This window comes from Geotrypetes seraphini, chromosome 5, assembly GCF_902459505.1.
Source record: "Geotrypetes seraphini chromosome 5, aGeoSer1.1, whole genome shotgun sequence".
Taxonomy (NCBI): Eukaryota; Metazoa; Chordata; class Amphibia; order Gymnophiona; family Dermophiidae; genus Geotrypetes; species Geotrypetes seraphini.
In genome coordinates this window covers 32,093,928-32,110,122 of record NC_047088.1, presented here as the reverse complement: position 1 = coordinate 32,110,122, position 16,195 = coordinate 32,093,928, and the positions used below count along the sequence as shown (strand labels likewise).

Below are 16,195 nucleotides of genomic sequence, written 5' to 3'. Positions count from 1 at the left end.
GCCGGGACTTCTCTAAAACAACCCTGGGAAATCATCTTTTACATGGAAAAAAAAAAAATGTGTGCTGTAAATCATGCACATTTTGCAGCCACATAGAGAGAAAGAACAATTTTCAGGATGCCCTTTCAGCCAGGTAAATCACTAGTTACCAAGATAAAATGCTTTTGAAAATTGCCCTGCCCTTCAAGATGACTAATTTGATTTTTGACAAACTCATAATCCAGATACAGTCACACTTTCTTAGTATTGAGGTATTAGATAATTATTAAATATTATTTTGGGAGACTGATTGTAAATCAAAGTCTATAGCGTTGTTGCTTTGACTTCAGATAAGTACCTTGAGGAGGTAGTCCTGGGGATAGTGGGTGTAAGTACCATGACTGATATGTCCCATACCAGGCCAACAAACCAAATGCAGTTCCAAAAAGCTTTTGGTAAATGTCATGAAAATAAATAGCTGTGCAAAAAAACATCCAAATCCAGATCAAGGCCAGGACACCCAGGGCAACAAACAGAGTATTAACAATAATATGAATGTACTGGTTTCTCTGTAGCTTCAGCTCATGGACCACAGCTGCTTCTTCCACAATCATTAGAATACAGTAGGGTAGAAGGAAGGAATGTCCAGAAATATCAAACCCATACCATACTCCACCATCCATCACACACGCCTTCTTATTTTCATGCTCGATTTTAAGGTCTTGTAGTGCCTCGGATGTGTGGCAGCTGCCAGTCAGGTTTTCAATTAACATGAAGAACCTCGTGCAGATATACCAAATAACTGTTCCAACTAGAAGAGTACTTAATCGAAGCAAAACCTTCTTGGGGTTTCTTGTGAGATAAAATGTAGTGATAGCAATGAAAGGCAAGAGCAGCCAGAAAGTCCAGGACCAAGCTAGCTTGACAAAATACACATTAAGAAAGTTCCGTTTATTGTTCAGGTAGGAGTCCGGCAGTGGTAAGAACTCTTTGAAGAATGAACCAGTGATAATGATGCACAGTAACACTAGGAACAGGCGCTGGCGCACTGCCATCGTCAGGCAGTATGTTTTCAAGAAGTAGGTACAGCTGTCCAAGCACTTTATCAGGAAACTGCCTAGATAAATTAAAATAGGCAGAAAAATGAAGAGCAAAGTGACTATTTATAGGATACTGTTCAAATGTCAGATGCAAACAACCAATGTGTGCCTCATGCTCAAACATATAACTTTATTTTCTTAGATGGAATAGTACCTGCTCAGAGCTGTTTTTATACCAAAGCACATTTATGACGGTATTTTAAAAATTGTTCAACATTTATATCACATTGACCATGTTCACTTTTAGTTAGTTCTCCAATAACGTTTTTTCCTATGGGGCATCAACTAAACCTGTACGGTTTTGAAATATTAGGTTAAGTTACATAAACAATTTCTTTTTATGATAGACACACGAGACTCTTCAAGATCCAGTTTTACATTTGGAGACTTGTTGCAGTCATTTTTTTTATTTTGTGGTGTTTAGATGAGTATTTTTAATAAGATGTGGCAGAATCTATTTATCTTTTTAGATTATTCATATAAGAGGGGCTTCTAGCAGTGCAGTATTTGTTTTCCAGTATATTGTAAAGGACTGTTTATAAAAGGAAAAAAAACTGATATTTTAAAAATGAGTGATTTTTGCAGAATGCTACTTGATTGTAAATTGTTGTATAGGTTCTTGAGTTCCAATATGAGCTGCAATAAGATTATGGTTTTAAAGAAGTCACATCAGATAATTTTCTTCATGCACTACAAAAAATACATTCATTTAAGGGCCTTGATTTCCTACATATATAAAATATGGCTTGTGAACTTTTAGTTTTTGTAAACTATGTAAATATTATGGATTTGGTCACATTGGAATCTTATTTTGTAGTATAAAAACAACAGTATAGTTTATAAGACATTCAGATGATAGAGTAATTGTAATTGTCAGTCATAAATAAATGAATAAATGTTTTGTATTAAGGTAGATTTCATAAGAATGCATGGGGTAATTTCTTTTCTTGTGGTGTTATTTTTTGCAGTACAGATATGTTGAAAAATAGTTTTATACATTTTCCCAAAAGGTGGAATCAATAACAAGTAGGTGCAAATATCCTTTCTGTCCCCCATCACACCTTTGCTGTACAACTTAATACAGTATGGGTATGTACATTATATTATTCCTTTTATATTCTATTCAATTCAGGCACCACCTCAACTAGGAATAAAATTGGGCAATTTTCAAAAACCTGCTCAATGTACAAAATACATGGTTGTACCCTGATGCTCAGAGTTTAGCTCAAACTCTCAAAGTGTCCTTATAGTTTGAACTGTTCGCACCAGTGTCCTCTGAGGAAGGTGTTTTCACACGCCAAAACTAGAATCCTTATTGGAACCATATTTAAATGAATCAATAAAAGATCTTGCTGTTGGATAAAAGGACATCTCCCTTGCCTTTTTTTTTCTTTTTACTGTACTGTTGGTGTTTTGAGGCAAGGCGTGCTTTTGGGAGGGGCCTGAGGCAATCAGGGCCTTAGGCCCCGCCCATCACATGATGCATGGGGAGGGGCCTAAGGCCCAGTATTGTCATTGGGGGGGAGGAGCAGGAAGTGTTTGCAGAACCTCCTGCTCCCAACTTTTAAGGTATGGGGCACAGGGGCCTGGAGGGGGAGGGGGCATCCCTCCTGCCTTTTTCTTCAGGGGGGAGGAGAGGGGAGGTCTTTCCAGGCAGAAGGGAGTGGGCATCCCTCCTGCTGTTTTTTTCAGGGGAAAAGGGAGTGGATGCCTTTGTGGCAGGAGGGAATAAGCATCATTTTATGGTTGCTGCATTTGTCGGGGGGTACGATTGTCAGGGGTCGTTGGGAAAGGGCCGTTGGCAGTAGTGGGAGATTTTTTTTCATTTATTTTTTATGGGCAGATATACGCAAAATATCTGTGCCATTGGAAAAAAAACAAACAAAAAACCAGGCAGACCTCTCGGTAACACAGATACCAACAGGTCTACAGCAATCGGGTTTTAGGATCAGTAAAACCCGATGCTAAATAGCTAAGCAATGTAAGTGAGTCAATCACTTGGCTATTTTGCATGGGGTTTTTACAAATTTGCATGGCCAGATCGGAAAATGGGCGATCGAAGAGAAAAACACACAGTAGGCCGTATAGTGAATCTGGTCGGTTAGCAGCGATTTGTCACTAAACCTGAAGTGACTTGAGGAGAGGGGTAATTTGGACACAACAACGGAATATAAGGCATGCAGCAGTTCTAAACAGATTAAAGGAGAGAGAGATGGTTTAGCGGAAGGCCAGTGAGAAGCAGGTTGCAGTAATCTAGGTGAGAGGTGATGAGGGTATGGATGAGTTCTTGGCAGTGCACTTGGAAAGATAGATAAAGAAATGACAGGTTTTGACAGTTTGTTAGATATGTTAAGAGAACAAGAGAGATGAATCAAAGATTACCCCAAGGTTGCGAGCCGACTAAGATAGAGGATGAGGGTGTTGTTCCCAGAGATAGAGAACAGGGGAAGAGGAGAGACAGGTTTAGGTAGAAAGACAAGCTCAGTCTTGAACATGTTTAATTTTAGATGGCAAAGAGTCATCCAGGTAGCGATGTTAGGTGTAAAGAGAGATCCGAGAGTCATCAGCATAGAGGCGATATGAAAGCCAGGGGAGAAGATAAAAGCACCAAGGGAAGAAGGTAGATGGAAAAAAGAAGGTCCCAGGACAAAGACCTGAGGTACATTGATCGACAGCAGTCTCCAGCTTATTTGACAGCCTTTTATTTCTATACTAATACAGTATCTGTATGACTTAAATCACACCTGGTAATTCCAGTCCAGCTCATTTGACATTAGTCATTGTTTTTGTACTGTTCCATTAGGTGGAGTCTACAGAATTATGTTCAGCAAGCTTAAACGCATTTTGCATTAATAAATACAGTATGGACATTTAAATGCTAATTTACAGGATATTCACCTGTTACACTTAACTAGCTCTTTCTTTTCTTTAAAAAATGAAATTACATTAGTAACTTCTATTCCGCCAATACCTTGCAGTTCTGGGCGGATTACAAAAAAGGATAACTGGACATTTCCAGGAAAATTACAAATTGAGGTGCTGTTTACATGGTTGAGACTTTGCCGGGAGATTTACAAGAGTGGGGATCTTAACCTAAATGAATGACTTTTTCCAAATGCAGAATAGGTGCCTGTTCTACTTGCACAGTTTTAAAGAACACTGATATACATATTGCTGATGTACATTTTTTTCCGTTTAGTAATGCCTTCAAAGAAGTGTGCTCCTCACGTTGGCTTTATGGGTAAATTTAACACATTGCTTAAAGAAATCTGTTATTACTCTTGTAAAGCAAGTTAAAATAGGCAGCTATTTTATGGCAAATGGTAGGTGTAACTTCTTAATTAAAGCTATATGGCAGACTTCTATTTTGACATAAGGATTTAAAAATATATATATATATATATATATATATATATATATATATATGTATGTATGTATGCATTAGAAATTATCTCAAAACCTTCTGGTCTAGCATGAACAATTAAACTAATGACTGCCATTTAACCACCTAAGAATCAGTATTCAGCAATCACTGTTCCAATTGCTGTGATCTTCTGTTGAATTGTGTTTTTAGGTGCTTGGGGAAGTTTTTGCTGCGCTTCTAATTTTTTAAATTCTATTTATGTTGATATTAATAAGAACACAAAGAAGTTGCCTCCGCTGAGACAGACCAGAGGTCCATCTCGCCCAGCGGTCTGCTCCCACTGCGGCCCATCAGGCCTATTGCCTGAGCAGTGGTCCCTGACTATCCCTATGACCTACCTCTACTCCTAGCTATACCCTCAATTCCTTTATCCTCTAGGAACCTATCCAAACCTTCTTTGAAGCCCTGTAACATGCTCCGGCCTATCACAGCCTCCGGAAGCGCGTTCCATGTATCCACCACCCTCTGGGTGAAAAAGAACTTTCTAGCGTTGGTTCTAAACCTGTCCCCTTTTAATTTCTCCGAGTGCCCCCTTGTACTTGTGGTTCCCCATAATCTGAAAAATCTGTCCCTGTCTACCTTTTCTATACCCTTCAGGATCTTGAAGGTTTCTATCATGTCTCCTCTAAGTCTCCGCTTTTCCAGGGAGAACAGCCCCAGCTTTTTCAGTCTGTCAGTATATGAGAGGTTTTCCATACCCTTTATCAGTTTAGTTGCTTTTCTCTGGACTCCCTCAAGTACTGCCATGTCCTTCTTGAGGTACGGTGACCAGGACTGGACACAGTATTCCATATGCGGGTGCACCATTGCACGATACAGTGGCAGGATGACTTCCTTCGTCCTGGTCGTGATACCCTTCTTAATGATACCCAACATTTTGTTTGCTTTCCTTGAGGCTGTGGTGCACTGTGCCGACGCCTTCAAAGATGTGTCTACCATCACTCCCAGGTCTCTTTCAAGGTTACTTACCCCTAGCAGTGATCCCCCCATTTGGTAGCTGAACATCGGGTTCTTTTTCCCTACATGCATGACCTTGCATTTCCCTATGTTAAAGCTCATTTGCCACTTTTTGGCCCACTCTTCCAGTGTCGTTAGGTCCCTTTGCAGATCTTCGCAGTCTTCCGTGGTTTTAACCCTGCTGTAGAGTTTGGTGTCATCCGCAAATTTAATAACCTCACATTTTGTTGTGCTTTGTTGTGCTTTTTATCGTATTTTGGGATCCTTTTACTAAGGCGCACTAGCTGTTTTAGCACGCCTTAGTTAAAGGACCCCTTTATTAGTTATTTTAGTCCTTGAAGCAGCCATTTGGAGAAACTTGTTCAAGACCAGCTGAGGGTTCAAAACCCTCTACTCTTACTGCACAGTAAAGTTTGTTTGTGTATTATTTTGGATTTCTGTGGTCTGTTCACTATTCCCTTCAGTTTGGAGAACTGGGCACCTATGTTGATCTCTGCTATGTAAAATTAGCAAGTGAGGGAAAAAATATGCCCTAGCTCCTCCTTTGTTTAGGCATATAAGCATAGTCACCGGCTGCTAAAACCTCAGCTGAAATTGTTGCACTGAAGGAGATATGTCTGAGGACAAAGAGCGGGTGTTTCTGCACCAATCAAGGAAACTACATTGGCTGCACTCATTAGTGCCAGATTAGCATAGGCGCCCTTACTGCCTACAAAATAGATGATAGTAAGGGCTCAAACTAAATTTTGGTAATATAAACATTCCCTTCCCGTGTTTAAAAGCAGATTGAAAACCCATCTTTTTGATATAGCCTTCAATCCTTAACCCTACTCCTCTGCCCTCCAACCCAGCCCACTGATTAACCGTTCCCCTTAACTGTTGTAAACTCTTTTGGGCAGGGACTGTTTTCTTCGTCTTTGTGACTCTGTGCAGTGCTGTGTGCATCTGGTAGCGCTATAGAAATAATTAATCGTAGTAGCAGTAGCAGCACATGGCCATTAAGTTAGAAAATATGGAGGAAAAAAATGGCCATTTTCTGGCAGCAGTAAAAATGGCCTTAGTGTATGGGAAAGACTCACCCACATAAGGGCAATCTAAGACCACTTTCTACCACAACTTTGTAGAAGGACCTTTTGAAAGTTTGTTTTAAGCCAACATGTCCTATGTCAGGGACATCCAACTTGGAGCCCACTAGAGATTTTTAACAAAATAAACTTTAGGTAAAAGTAACTAGTACATGATTTTGAAGCACTGGAGTGCCATAATTGAGTATAAAGTCACAGTTTCAGATTTTTTATGTGTATAAATCATGCTATAAGGTACAGCAAATGGTGAAAAACTTGAGGAAAGTATCCACTAATATAATTCACTGGGAATTGCAGCTTAAGTTTGTACTCCGCCTTTATAATCACCCATGTGAGCCTATCAGACGGGCATCACCCAGGTACATCATTGCCCGAAATGTACTCAATTGCACGCTTCGCTGGGACATATGTTCTGGTCTTGCCCTAATATTCTTCAGTTTTGGCAGCGCTTGGGTCTCTACACCACATCTCTCTGGGGTAGACGGTGGACTACCAACTCCCAGAGCATTATTTGGTTTCTATACTATTGCTTCTTCCAAGCCCAAAGGACTTTTAGCATTTGTGGCTAGAGTAATGTTACCGGGCAAGAAGGCAATTTTGTCCTAATGGTTGACAAGTGAACCCCCCGACTTATAGTCAATGGAGATCACTGATGATCTTACAAGCTTCACTGGAGCTGTGCGAGGGTACAAGGGACCGGCGATCGCTTCCCCTCCCCCGCTAAAGCCTGCCTCCCTCCCTACAGCGCCAAAATGGAACTACCACTACTATTAATTATTTCTATAGTGCTACCAGACGCACACAGCGCTGTACAGAGTCACAAAGAGTAAGAAAACAATCCCTGCTTGAAAGAGCTTACAATCAAAACAGGCAATACAGACAACGATGTCATGTTAAGGGGACCAGAATGAAAATCTAATCAGGTAAGACCTTATTTCTTCTTCCATAGCGTCCTTCCCACTATTCCAGACTAGTGGGCTCTTCAAAAGCTTAGCAAGCGAGAGCCTTTGGAGCTGCTGCCCGCAAAACCTCTGTTCCAAATGTAGCATCTGGCATGCCCTCACATCCACTCTGTAATGTCTGATAAGGGAATGAATAGATGACCAGGTGGCAGCCTTGCAAATATCCACTAGGGACAAAGGGGCTGACTCAGCCCACAATGACAACACACACGTCATTGAATGTGCCTGCAACTGGGGCAGAGGCTGCATCCGTAACAACAAATACACCAAACTCAAAGCCTCTTTTAACCATCTCACAAGCGTAGGCTTTAAAGCACAGCAACCACACTTCTGACTGCCCCAAAGAACAAGCAACCGATCTGACCTCCGGAAGTTACTAGTGACCTCCAAATAGCTGGCAAGAGCTTGACACATGTCCAAGAGATGCAGGCTCTCAAACTGGGTGCCACAATCCTCCCTCTGAAAAGAGGAAAGTTTTACTGATTAAGGTGGAAAGCCAACACCACCTTAGGAAGAAAGGATAGAACTGCCCATAAGAGACACCCCTGCCTCACTGAAGCGCAAAATGTACCAATCATGACATGGGTGAGAGGGAACGAGGGGGAGGGACTAGCTGGGGGTATTACTTCCACCGCTAGCCGAGTTGTGAGAAATGAGTGGGTGCAATAAAAAGAATGGCTTCTTTGATTGCAGGGTATCCCAATATTACTGTTATGCATTCTTCTATTTTGTAAATAATTATTGTAGTGTTGGATATTTCTCAAGCCATGTTTTCCTTCCTTAATAGTTTCCCCCCAAAAAGCCAAAATGACAATGAGGGTCACCATTGGCCCCCGAGCCTTGCTGCTCTATGCCATACAATCCAACATTTCATGTAGAGAATAACATGAGGATGGGTACCTGCAGGGTGGGGACAGGGACAGAGTCAAACTTTGTCCCCCAAGTCATTCTCTAAAAACTTGAGACTAGTATAAATATGTAAAAACTTAACACATCTTGGACAACTAGCAACTGAATTCAATAATTTTTAAAAAAATCTGCAGAAGCTGCTTTTGGATTTCAATGACTGTTAAATGACATCATTTGTGTATTGTCTGCCATCTGCAGCACCCTTGCATCACGTGAACAGCAGCTGAAGCATCTTACTGTAACAAATTTAGCCATCGTTGCTGGTATTAAGAAATATTTTTAACATTTCCTAGACACTTTTCCTGTTCATCCATTACACAGTTTAGGTTCTGTTCTACACCCATGTCTGAAAGACAATCCGATTACTTTTCTAGATGATGTAAAAAAAAATAGGCAAATGAATCTGCAAGAAGGTTGTAGCAAAACAAGATAGAAACGGAAGGCTCTTTTTATGATCTATAAACAGTTGTGCAGAATATTGTCTCTTTTTATACTTTAATAAAAATATTTAAATATAAAATCATAAGTGTTGGCAGACGAGAACAGATCCTCGAGGACGGGAACAGAGCTTAAGGGGACGGAGACAAACTTTGTCCCCGTGTCATTCTCTGGTTTCAAGAAAAAGCTGCCACGAGAGACCACCACGTAGCGGTGAAGGAGAAAAGGGAGGGAGAGAGAAAATGACATCAAGGTCGGGGCGGGATACCGACTATGCGCCCACCCCTCTAAATTAAATAAAAAAAAAGACTCCGGTGGCATTTGAGTCTGGATAGCACTGTCCTCTTTTAAGGATTTTCGTTATACTGTCAAAGCAGGGAAGAGAATAATATACATAAACGTAGAGATCTAATAACAGAAAGAGAGAAAAAAAACACCAACATTCAAACGTTACTTACCCACTTGCCTCCTGACTTTCATTTCCATGTCCCCCCAAAAAACGTAGTTTAACTAAGCTCCGTCCGAAAACGAGACAAGAGAGCAACTTCTTTTCTATGACTTTAAGAAAAGCCGCTTCTCGCAGTATCCCGCCAGCAGCCTGTGCACCCGGCCGATTCACCTTTCACGCTTGCCACTTCCCAGGAGTCACTTTTAAATTGTCAAGGTAGCCGACTAAAATGGCCTCACTGGCCGCACGCCGCGGCCCCGCTCCGCCCATTGGCCGCGCTGCACGCCGGGTAGGAGGATGCTGCCACAGTGAGGGCGAGGGACCTGTCGACAGCCCCGAGTGGCTGCGAGAGGCAGGGAAAGCGTTTCCCTAAATCCCGCCTCTCTTCTGTTCTCCCTGCCTTCCTTAGCCCCGTCAGCGATAAGTGGCAGCGAAGGAGGCAGGCGAGCTCCCTAGTGGGGAAAAAAACCATGGACAAATTGCCAGCTTTAGATCTCGGCGCGCCAGTCGGCGGAGGCAGGAAACCGCCTAGACCGGCGGCGCCGCCCGGCGCTTTGGCAGCGGCGGCGGCGGCGGGCTCGCGCCAGCCTAGCGTGGAGACTCTGGACAGGTAGCGCGTTCCCTGGATGCCCTCGCGCCACTGGGCTGTTTGAAGGGTTGGCGAAGGGGAATGTGGGATACGGTTTCTGCCGTTGGTTTACGGTTATTTCGGACTGGGGGAGGTGTCTTGGCCTCGTCTGTTCTTGTGGGCATAGTGTTGTGTAGGTGTGGTGTGAGGATAACAGGTGATATTTGGGGCAAGAGTAATTTTGGGTATGTGTGTTCAGGGGGACCTGATGAGTAACTAATTCTAATTAAGAAGCCGGCATAAGCGGCCAGATTGGATGGGCCCTGCTCTGATCAATGTTTTTCTCAGCACAGTATTTACCAGCTAGACAGAGAGAATGGGGGGGGGGGGGGGGGCGGCAGATTAATATGTTTCGCCCCTCCGGAACAGCTGTCTCAGGTATTTGCCAGATCATATGACAGCATTTCTTTCTGTTACTAAAGCTACCCTCTTTTAGCTTATAAAATGTTTTCCTGTGTTGGGGCTAATGTTCTAAAACTTAAGCGCTGGTTAAAAAAAAATTGTGGGAGAAACGCTATAAACAAGCAAAAAATTACCCAAACATGGAAGTGCACACTGGAATCGCGCATGAAGGGGTCTGCGCTAGCAGTAGCATCTTTTGCACTCCTCCCCCCCCCCCCAATTGTGTTGATATGTGCATAAATATTATTGCAGATATTTGATAAAACTGTATGAACACTAGAACTTGCATATGATGTCATCAAAGGCATAGGAGCTTCTTATTGGTTGGAAGGATCAAACAAACCCAGCTCCATTCTCTACCTCTCTAGTTGGTAATGCTGTGTTGAATAAAATATTGGTTGGACCACGGCTGTGGTGACCTATCCCATTCTACTGCCTATGACTGGAATGCAACTTTGTACTTAAATCCAGCCCTTTATTGCTCATGTCTTGCAATATCTCTTCACCACCCACAGCTGTTTCTGCTTGCCAATTTTTTTTAATCCATGCCCTTCAACAAATTCAGAAAGCATGTGGAGGTCCTTCATGATATCAGGAAGAAAAACACAGATAAAACGCCTTTTAATGATAATCAAAAAAACCAGTTAACTTTTGATTTCTTCTCAGACTCAGCATTAGAAAATGTTGTACTTGGCCTTGAGTTCTTATGCATACTTTGCATCTGGGTATAATAACTAATACTTTCATTTCCATGTTATTTAAATGAGTAGTGTGCTGATGTCAGCCTGAGTGTTCACGATTTGCTGACGCACAAAACTCCTCTTAGCACCGTATGATTGCAGTAGCTCTGAAAAATGTCCAGAAGCAGTGCAGATGCTCCCACACTTTGTACCTATGAAAAAATGCTTAGTACAACTGATAAAATCTCTGGTGATAAACCTGTTTTAGCCAATTATAGTTTCATTAACTAAGTCATCACAAGAACACTGTACCACTTTGCTGACTGAGGACATGCCTCAACAGGGGTCTCTGTGACCCCCCCCCCCCATCCCATTCTTTGTGGTGGCGGAGCAAAAATAAGAGTCTATTCAAAATTACCTATGTATCAGTTTTGAGATTTGTACTAAAATGATTTTCTCAGCTTAATGGTAGTTATGTAGTAGTTTAGACTTATTAGTTTAGTTATCTATACTTCTCATCAGTTTTATTATAGCCATGGTGAAAACATTTTTATTGTGAAGTTTTATCTATTTTAGACTATTGTAACATCTATTTAGGAGCACCCAAAAAATTATAAGGAAATTAAGGATAATTCAGAATACAGCTGTTCAATTGATTTTTGGTTTAAAAAAGAATGACCATATTAGTCCATTGGCTTATTTCATTGCCTGCCTTTGGAGGCAAAAGTATTATTCAAATTTTCCTGCATCTTCTTTAAGCTGATATCAGGATTGCTTCAAGCTTTCCTTTTTCCTCATTTTGTGTTGCATAGACCATCAAGAGAAACTAGAAACTTCTACTTATTTGCTTATCCAAAAATTAATGGGTGTAGATATAAGACCTTAGATAGGACCCTAGCATTTCAAGCTGGTAAGGCAATAATCTTGGTTAGGTAAATGTATTCAGCAAGCTATGTTATCCTATTACTGTTTTCAAAAATTAATTAAGACAACTTTGTTCAATAAGTTTATTAATGAGAGTTTTATTATTGAAATTCTACTTTAAAAATATTTGTATTTTTTACTGTATTATTGTATTTCGTTGATTGTCCAGCTCTTTATAGTGTAAACCGCCTAGAACTTTTGGTTATGGCGGTATAAAAGAATAAAGTTGTTATTATCTATTATTAAATCATTTTTACTTTTTCAAGCACACGGCTATATTCACATATCAATATCAATAAGGTCTTGTCCCATAATGGCAGTATAATTTTGTATTTCATAATACAGTAGTCCATTTGAGATGCTGTAGAATTGTTTTCATTGAGTGTATTCTTGTTGATCAATTTGAGGTGCTTATTGAGCTCTTACAGTCCTACAGGATCACACGTTGAATGGTGTAAGCAGCTAATAGCTGCTACGATTTCCAGTCAGATTTCAGGACCGGTGCCAACAGAGAATCTGTCACGAGATTACCGAGTAAGTGACCATCCAATAACTGAACCATATTATGTTCAACATAAAATTATGCTACATTGTACTGTATCTGTATTTAATGTTTGCATTTTGTGTTGCTGTTTTCTCTTTGTACAACTCTAAAAGTAATTATTTAACAGTACCTGGAAGACCGAGCTTTGCTCAGGAAAGTGGGGTGAGTGATTATGATGGGGTATGTTGGGGTTGTGTCTTGTGTTGTTATTCGGCTGCAGTGTAGTTTTCAATATTCTTGGGGTATCTAGCGGTTTGTTTATAGCAGTGTATCGCAAACTGTGTTCCTGCTGAGATTTCAGGTATGCCGCGGTACACTGGGGAAGAGGAGAGGTGCCGGATGACTGTCTACAGGACATGCCTCTTGCAACGTCAGCACCCTCTTCTCTCTGCCATCCCTTCTCTCCAGTGCAGGTCCTTCTCTCACCGCAAAGCCCGTTTGAAGGGCCTTTGTGCTAGCGTTGGTGCGCTGATGTCATGCATGTGCGTGATGTAAACACGCCGGCGCACTTCCAGGTGTCTTGAGCCAGGGACACTAGATTTAGTGTGCCCCGGCTCGAAAAAGTTTGCAAGACACTGGTTTATAGTTTACTAATGGACTACAGGGGAGGCGGGATCAGTAGCTGCAAAGCTATAGACATACAGTCTTGCTTTTACTTCAGCTTAGTTCTCCCCTTTATATTCCAATGCTTTCCCTCAGACTCTCTTACCTTTACCTACATTGTATCTCTTCTATGTTGTCTGCTGTTAGTCCTGCTTTTCCAGGAAGCCTATTGGCTGGCTGAGTTTCTTTACGAATATCTGACCAATGGGCTGTAGTTTGAGGTGGGAACGGTAGCCACAGAGAAACTGGCTTAGCAAGCTTCAGTCCTGCTTTTCCTTACAGTCTACTAGCTAGTTAAGCTTCCTTAGGAATGTCTGACCAATGGGCTGCAGACAGAGTTGGAAACAGTAGCCTTAGAGACCCTCCCACTGTGAGACTGACATACCATACCTCCGAGGCCTCCAAAAACAGCTGCGGCGGCAGTGCTCTGAACAGGCTGCTTCGCGACCTTCCCCACTGGGGAATTCCCTCTGCTGGATCTCTGATGATGTCATCAGTGACACAGCAGGAGGGAAGGCCGCAAAGCAGCCCGTTCAGAGCACTGTTGCTGCAGCTGTTTTTGAAGGCCACGGAGGTACGGTATGTCAGTCTCATGGTGGGAGGATCAGTGGGGTTTTGCTTCACAGGAGGGAGGGATAGAAAGATGCTACACGAGGGGATGGGTGAGAGGGGAAGAAAGATGCTGCACATGGGGGTGTATGCGGAGAAAGCGCTGCCGCCGGCGAATCAGGCAGCATTAGTGTCAGGGATGGAGTTGGGGACATTCAGGAGGGGTTTCAGGGGTCGATCTTAACTAGGGCTTATTTTTGGGGTAGGGCTTATATTAGGATCATCTTTAAAAATCATGCTAGGGCTTATTTAGAGGGTAGGTCTTATTTTCGGGGAAACATGGTATTAAACACACCCAATAAAGCTGAACCTGATGGCACACCTTTACCAATAATAGACCATCTAGGCTCACATTGGCTTTCAGAGCTAGAGAACTGGAAGGTTTCATAGGTATAAATGGGAATTCTGTTACTACTACTTTTCACTTATATAGCGCTGAAAGGCGTACACAGCGCTGTTCATTTTGACATTTATAGACAGTCCCTGCTCAGAAGAGCTTTCAATCTAACTTAGACAGACAAGACATGAGTAGAGTGAAGGGAATTCGGGACCGAAAGTGAGAGTAGTTAGGAGTCGAAAGCACTCTCAAAGAGGTGGGATTTTAAATGGGCCTTGAACACTGCCAGAGACGGAGCTTGCCATAGGGATTCGGGCAGCTTGTTCCAAGCATATGGTGCAGTAAGGCAGAAGGGACGGAGTCTGGAGTTGGCTGTTGAACAGAAGGGCACAGATAGGAGGGACTTACCAGTTGAGCGGAGCTCATGGGGGGGGTCATAGGGGGAGATAAGTCAAGAGAGATAGTGAGGGGCAGCTGAGTGAGTGCATTTGTAAGTCAGTAAGAGGAGTTTGAATTGTATTCGGAAACGGATGGGAAGCCAATGAAGTGGCTTTAGGAGAGGAGTAACATGAGTATAGCGGTTCTCCCAGATTATGAGTCATGCAGTCGAATTCTGGATGGATTGGAGGGGCACGAGATGGCTAAGCAGAAGCCCCAAGAGTAGCAAGTTGCAGTAGTCTAAGCACGAGGTAATAAGGGTGTGTTTTGGTAGTGTGCTCGGATAGGAAGGGTTGGATTTTGGTAATTTTATAGAGGAAGAAGTGGCAGGTTTTAGCAATATGTTGTATCTGGGCAGTGAAAAAGGAGTCAAAGATGACCCCGAAATTAAGAGCAGATAAAACAGGAAGGATGAGAGTGTTGTCCATAGAGGAGAATGAGGGAAATAGAGAGGTAGGTTTAGGCAGGAAGATGATCAACTCTGTTTTAGCTATATTCAATTTTAGATGGCAGTGAGACATCAGCGGCAATGTCAGAAAGGCTGGCTGAAACTTTGGTCTGGGTTTCAATAGAGATATTTGGAGCAGAGAGGTAGATCTGGGAGTCATCAGCATAGAGGTGATACTGGAAGTCATGGGAAGAGATCACTGCTCCAAGTGAGCAAAAGTAGATTGAGAAAAGGAATGGTCCCAGGACAAAGCCTTGAGGTGCACCAATCGATAGCGGGAAGGTTGTGGAGGAGGAACCACCATTGCATACACTGTAGGTGTGATGGGAAAGATAGGAAGAAAACCAGGAGAGGGCAGAACCCTGGAATCCCAACAAGGACAGCGTATCAAGGAGTAGGCAGTGATCAACAGTATCAAAGGCGGCAGACAGATTGAGAAGGATGAGGATAGAAGCCTTTGGATCTGGCCAAGAATAGATCATTGGAAACTTTAATTTCTGTGGAATGCTGCAGGCGAAAGCCTAAGTGAAGCGGATCCAGAATAGTATGGAATGAGAGGAAGTCCAGGCAACGGCGGTGAACAAGTAAGTTAGATAAAAAAGGGAGGAGGGAGATGGGGGCGATAGTTGGAGGGACATGTGGGGTCCAGTGAGGGTTTCTTGAGGAGGGGTGTGACAACGGCATGTTTGAAGGCTTCAGGGATAGTTGCATTGGAGAGCAATAGGTTGAGGATGTGACAGATAGGAGGTGTGACAGATGGTGAGAGAGCACCAAGTAAGAATTGGATCGGAGGAGCAGCTGGACATGTATTTTGTGTGTGTGTCTACAATGTGGCTCTAATACTGGGCTTGTGATATTCTTCCAGCCCCCCCTCCTCCCCCTTTTCAGGAGCATCTTCACATGGCTTAAAATGGTATAGAAATTTTTTAAAATAACTATATGTAGACATTTGTCAATTTAACTGTGAATTTGTGGTGTAAATTTAAGACTATTGATTGCCTGGATTTGATTATAACAGAATTAATCTGGTAATCTGATGATCAGTTTGAAGATTTTGTAGTTGGAAATCTATTCATTTTTAAGTTTCTGCACCATAAAGCAGTAGCCTAGTCAACTGCTAATAAAGCAAGCACCTTTAAAAGGGCAACTTCCCACTCAAGGTTATAGGGTGATCTCCAACCCCATAACTAAGACTTTTTCCAATGTTCCTTTAAAAAATGGGAATAGAATAGAAGATTTCATTACTGATGTGTTGGGTTTTCCTAAATCAGTGTATCCCT

The 16,195-nt window shown here is 42.2% G+C and overlaps 2 protein-coding genes across 4 annotated transcripts in view; one reads left to right on the top strand and one right to left on the bottom strand.

Moving 5' to 3' along the window:
• Nucleotides 1-213: 213 nt before the first annotated feature.
• FITM2 (fat storage inducing transmembrane protein 2) lies at nucleotides 214-9,491 on the bottom strand. The gene is made up of 2 exons (XM_033943980.1): nucleotides 9,313-9,491; nucleotides 214-1,096 (listed from the first exon to the last, which is right to left on the bottom strand). The coding sequence occupies exons 1-2, from the start codon at nucleotides 9,338-9,340 to the stop codon at nucleotides 297-299; spliced, it is 828 nt and encodes a 275-aa protein (XP_033799871.1). The 5' UTR covers nucleotides 9,341-9,491; the 3' UTR covers nucleotides 214-296.
• Nucleotides 9,492-9,622: 131 nt separating this feature from the next.
• Nucleotides 9,623-16,195, top strand: part of MTMR1 (myotubularin related protein 1) — a 109,907-nt gene continuing 103,334 nt past the window's right edge. For all 3 annotated transcript variants that reach the window (XM_033943975.1, XM_033943973.1, XM_033943974.1), the window contains exons 1-2: nucleotides 9,623-9,912; nucleotides 12,365-12,470. In XM_033943975.1, coding sequence (XP_033799866.1) covers nucleotides 9,773-9,912; nucleotides 12,365-12,470 — 246 coding nt within the window. In that variant the 5' untranslated portion in view covers nucleotides 9,623-9,772. The remainder of the gene's footprint in view (nucleotides 9,913-12,364; nucleotides 12,471-16,195) is intronic.

What these genes read in the sequence shown, in the direction of transcription:
- FITM2 (XM_033943980.1), bottom strand. Translation starts at nt 9,340, where the DNA reads ATGGAAATGAAAGTCAGGAGGCAAGTGG. An exon ending in GAAAGTCAGGAGGCAAGTGG is followed by an intron (nt 1,097 to 9,312) that starts GTAAGTAACGTT and finishes TAATTTATCTAG; the next exon opens with GCAGTTTCCTGATAAAGTGC.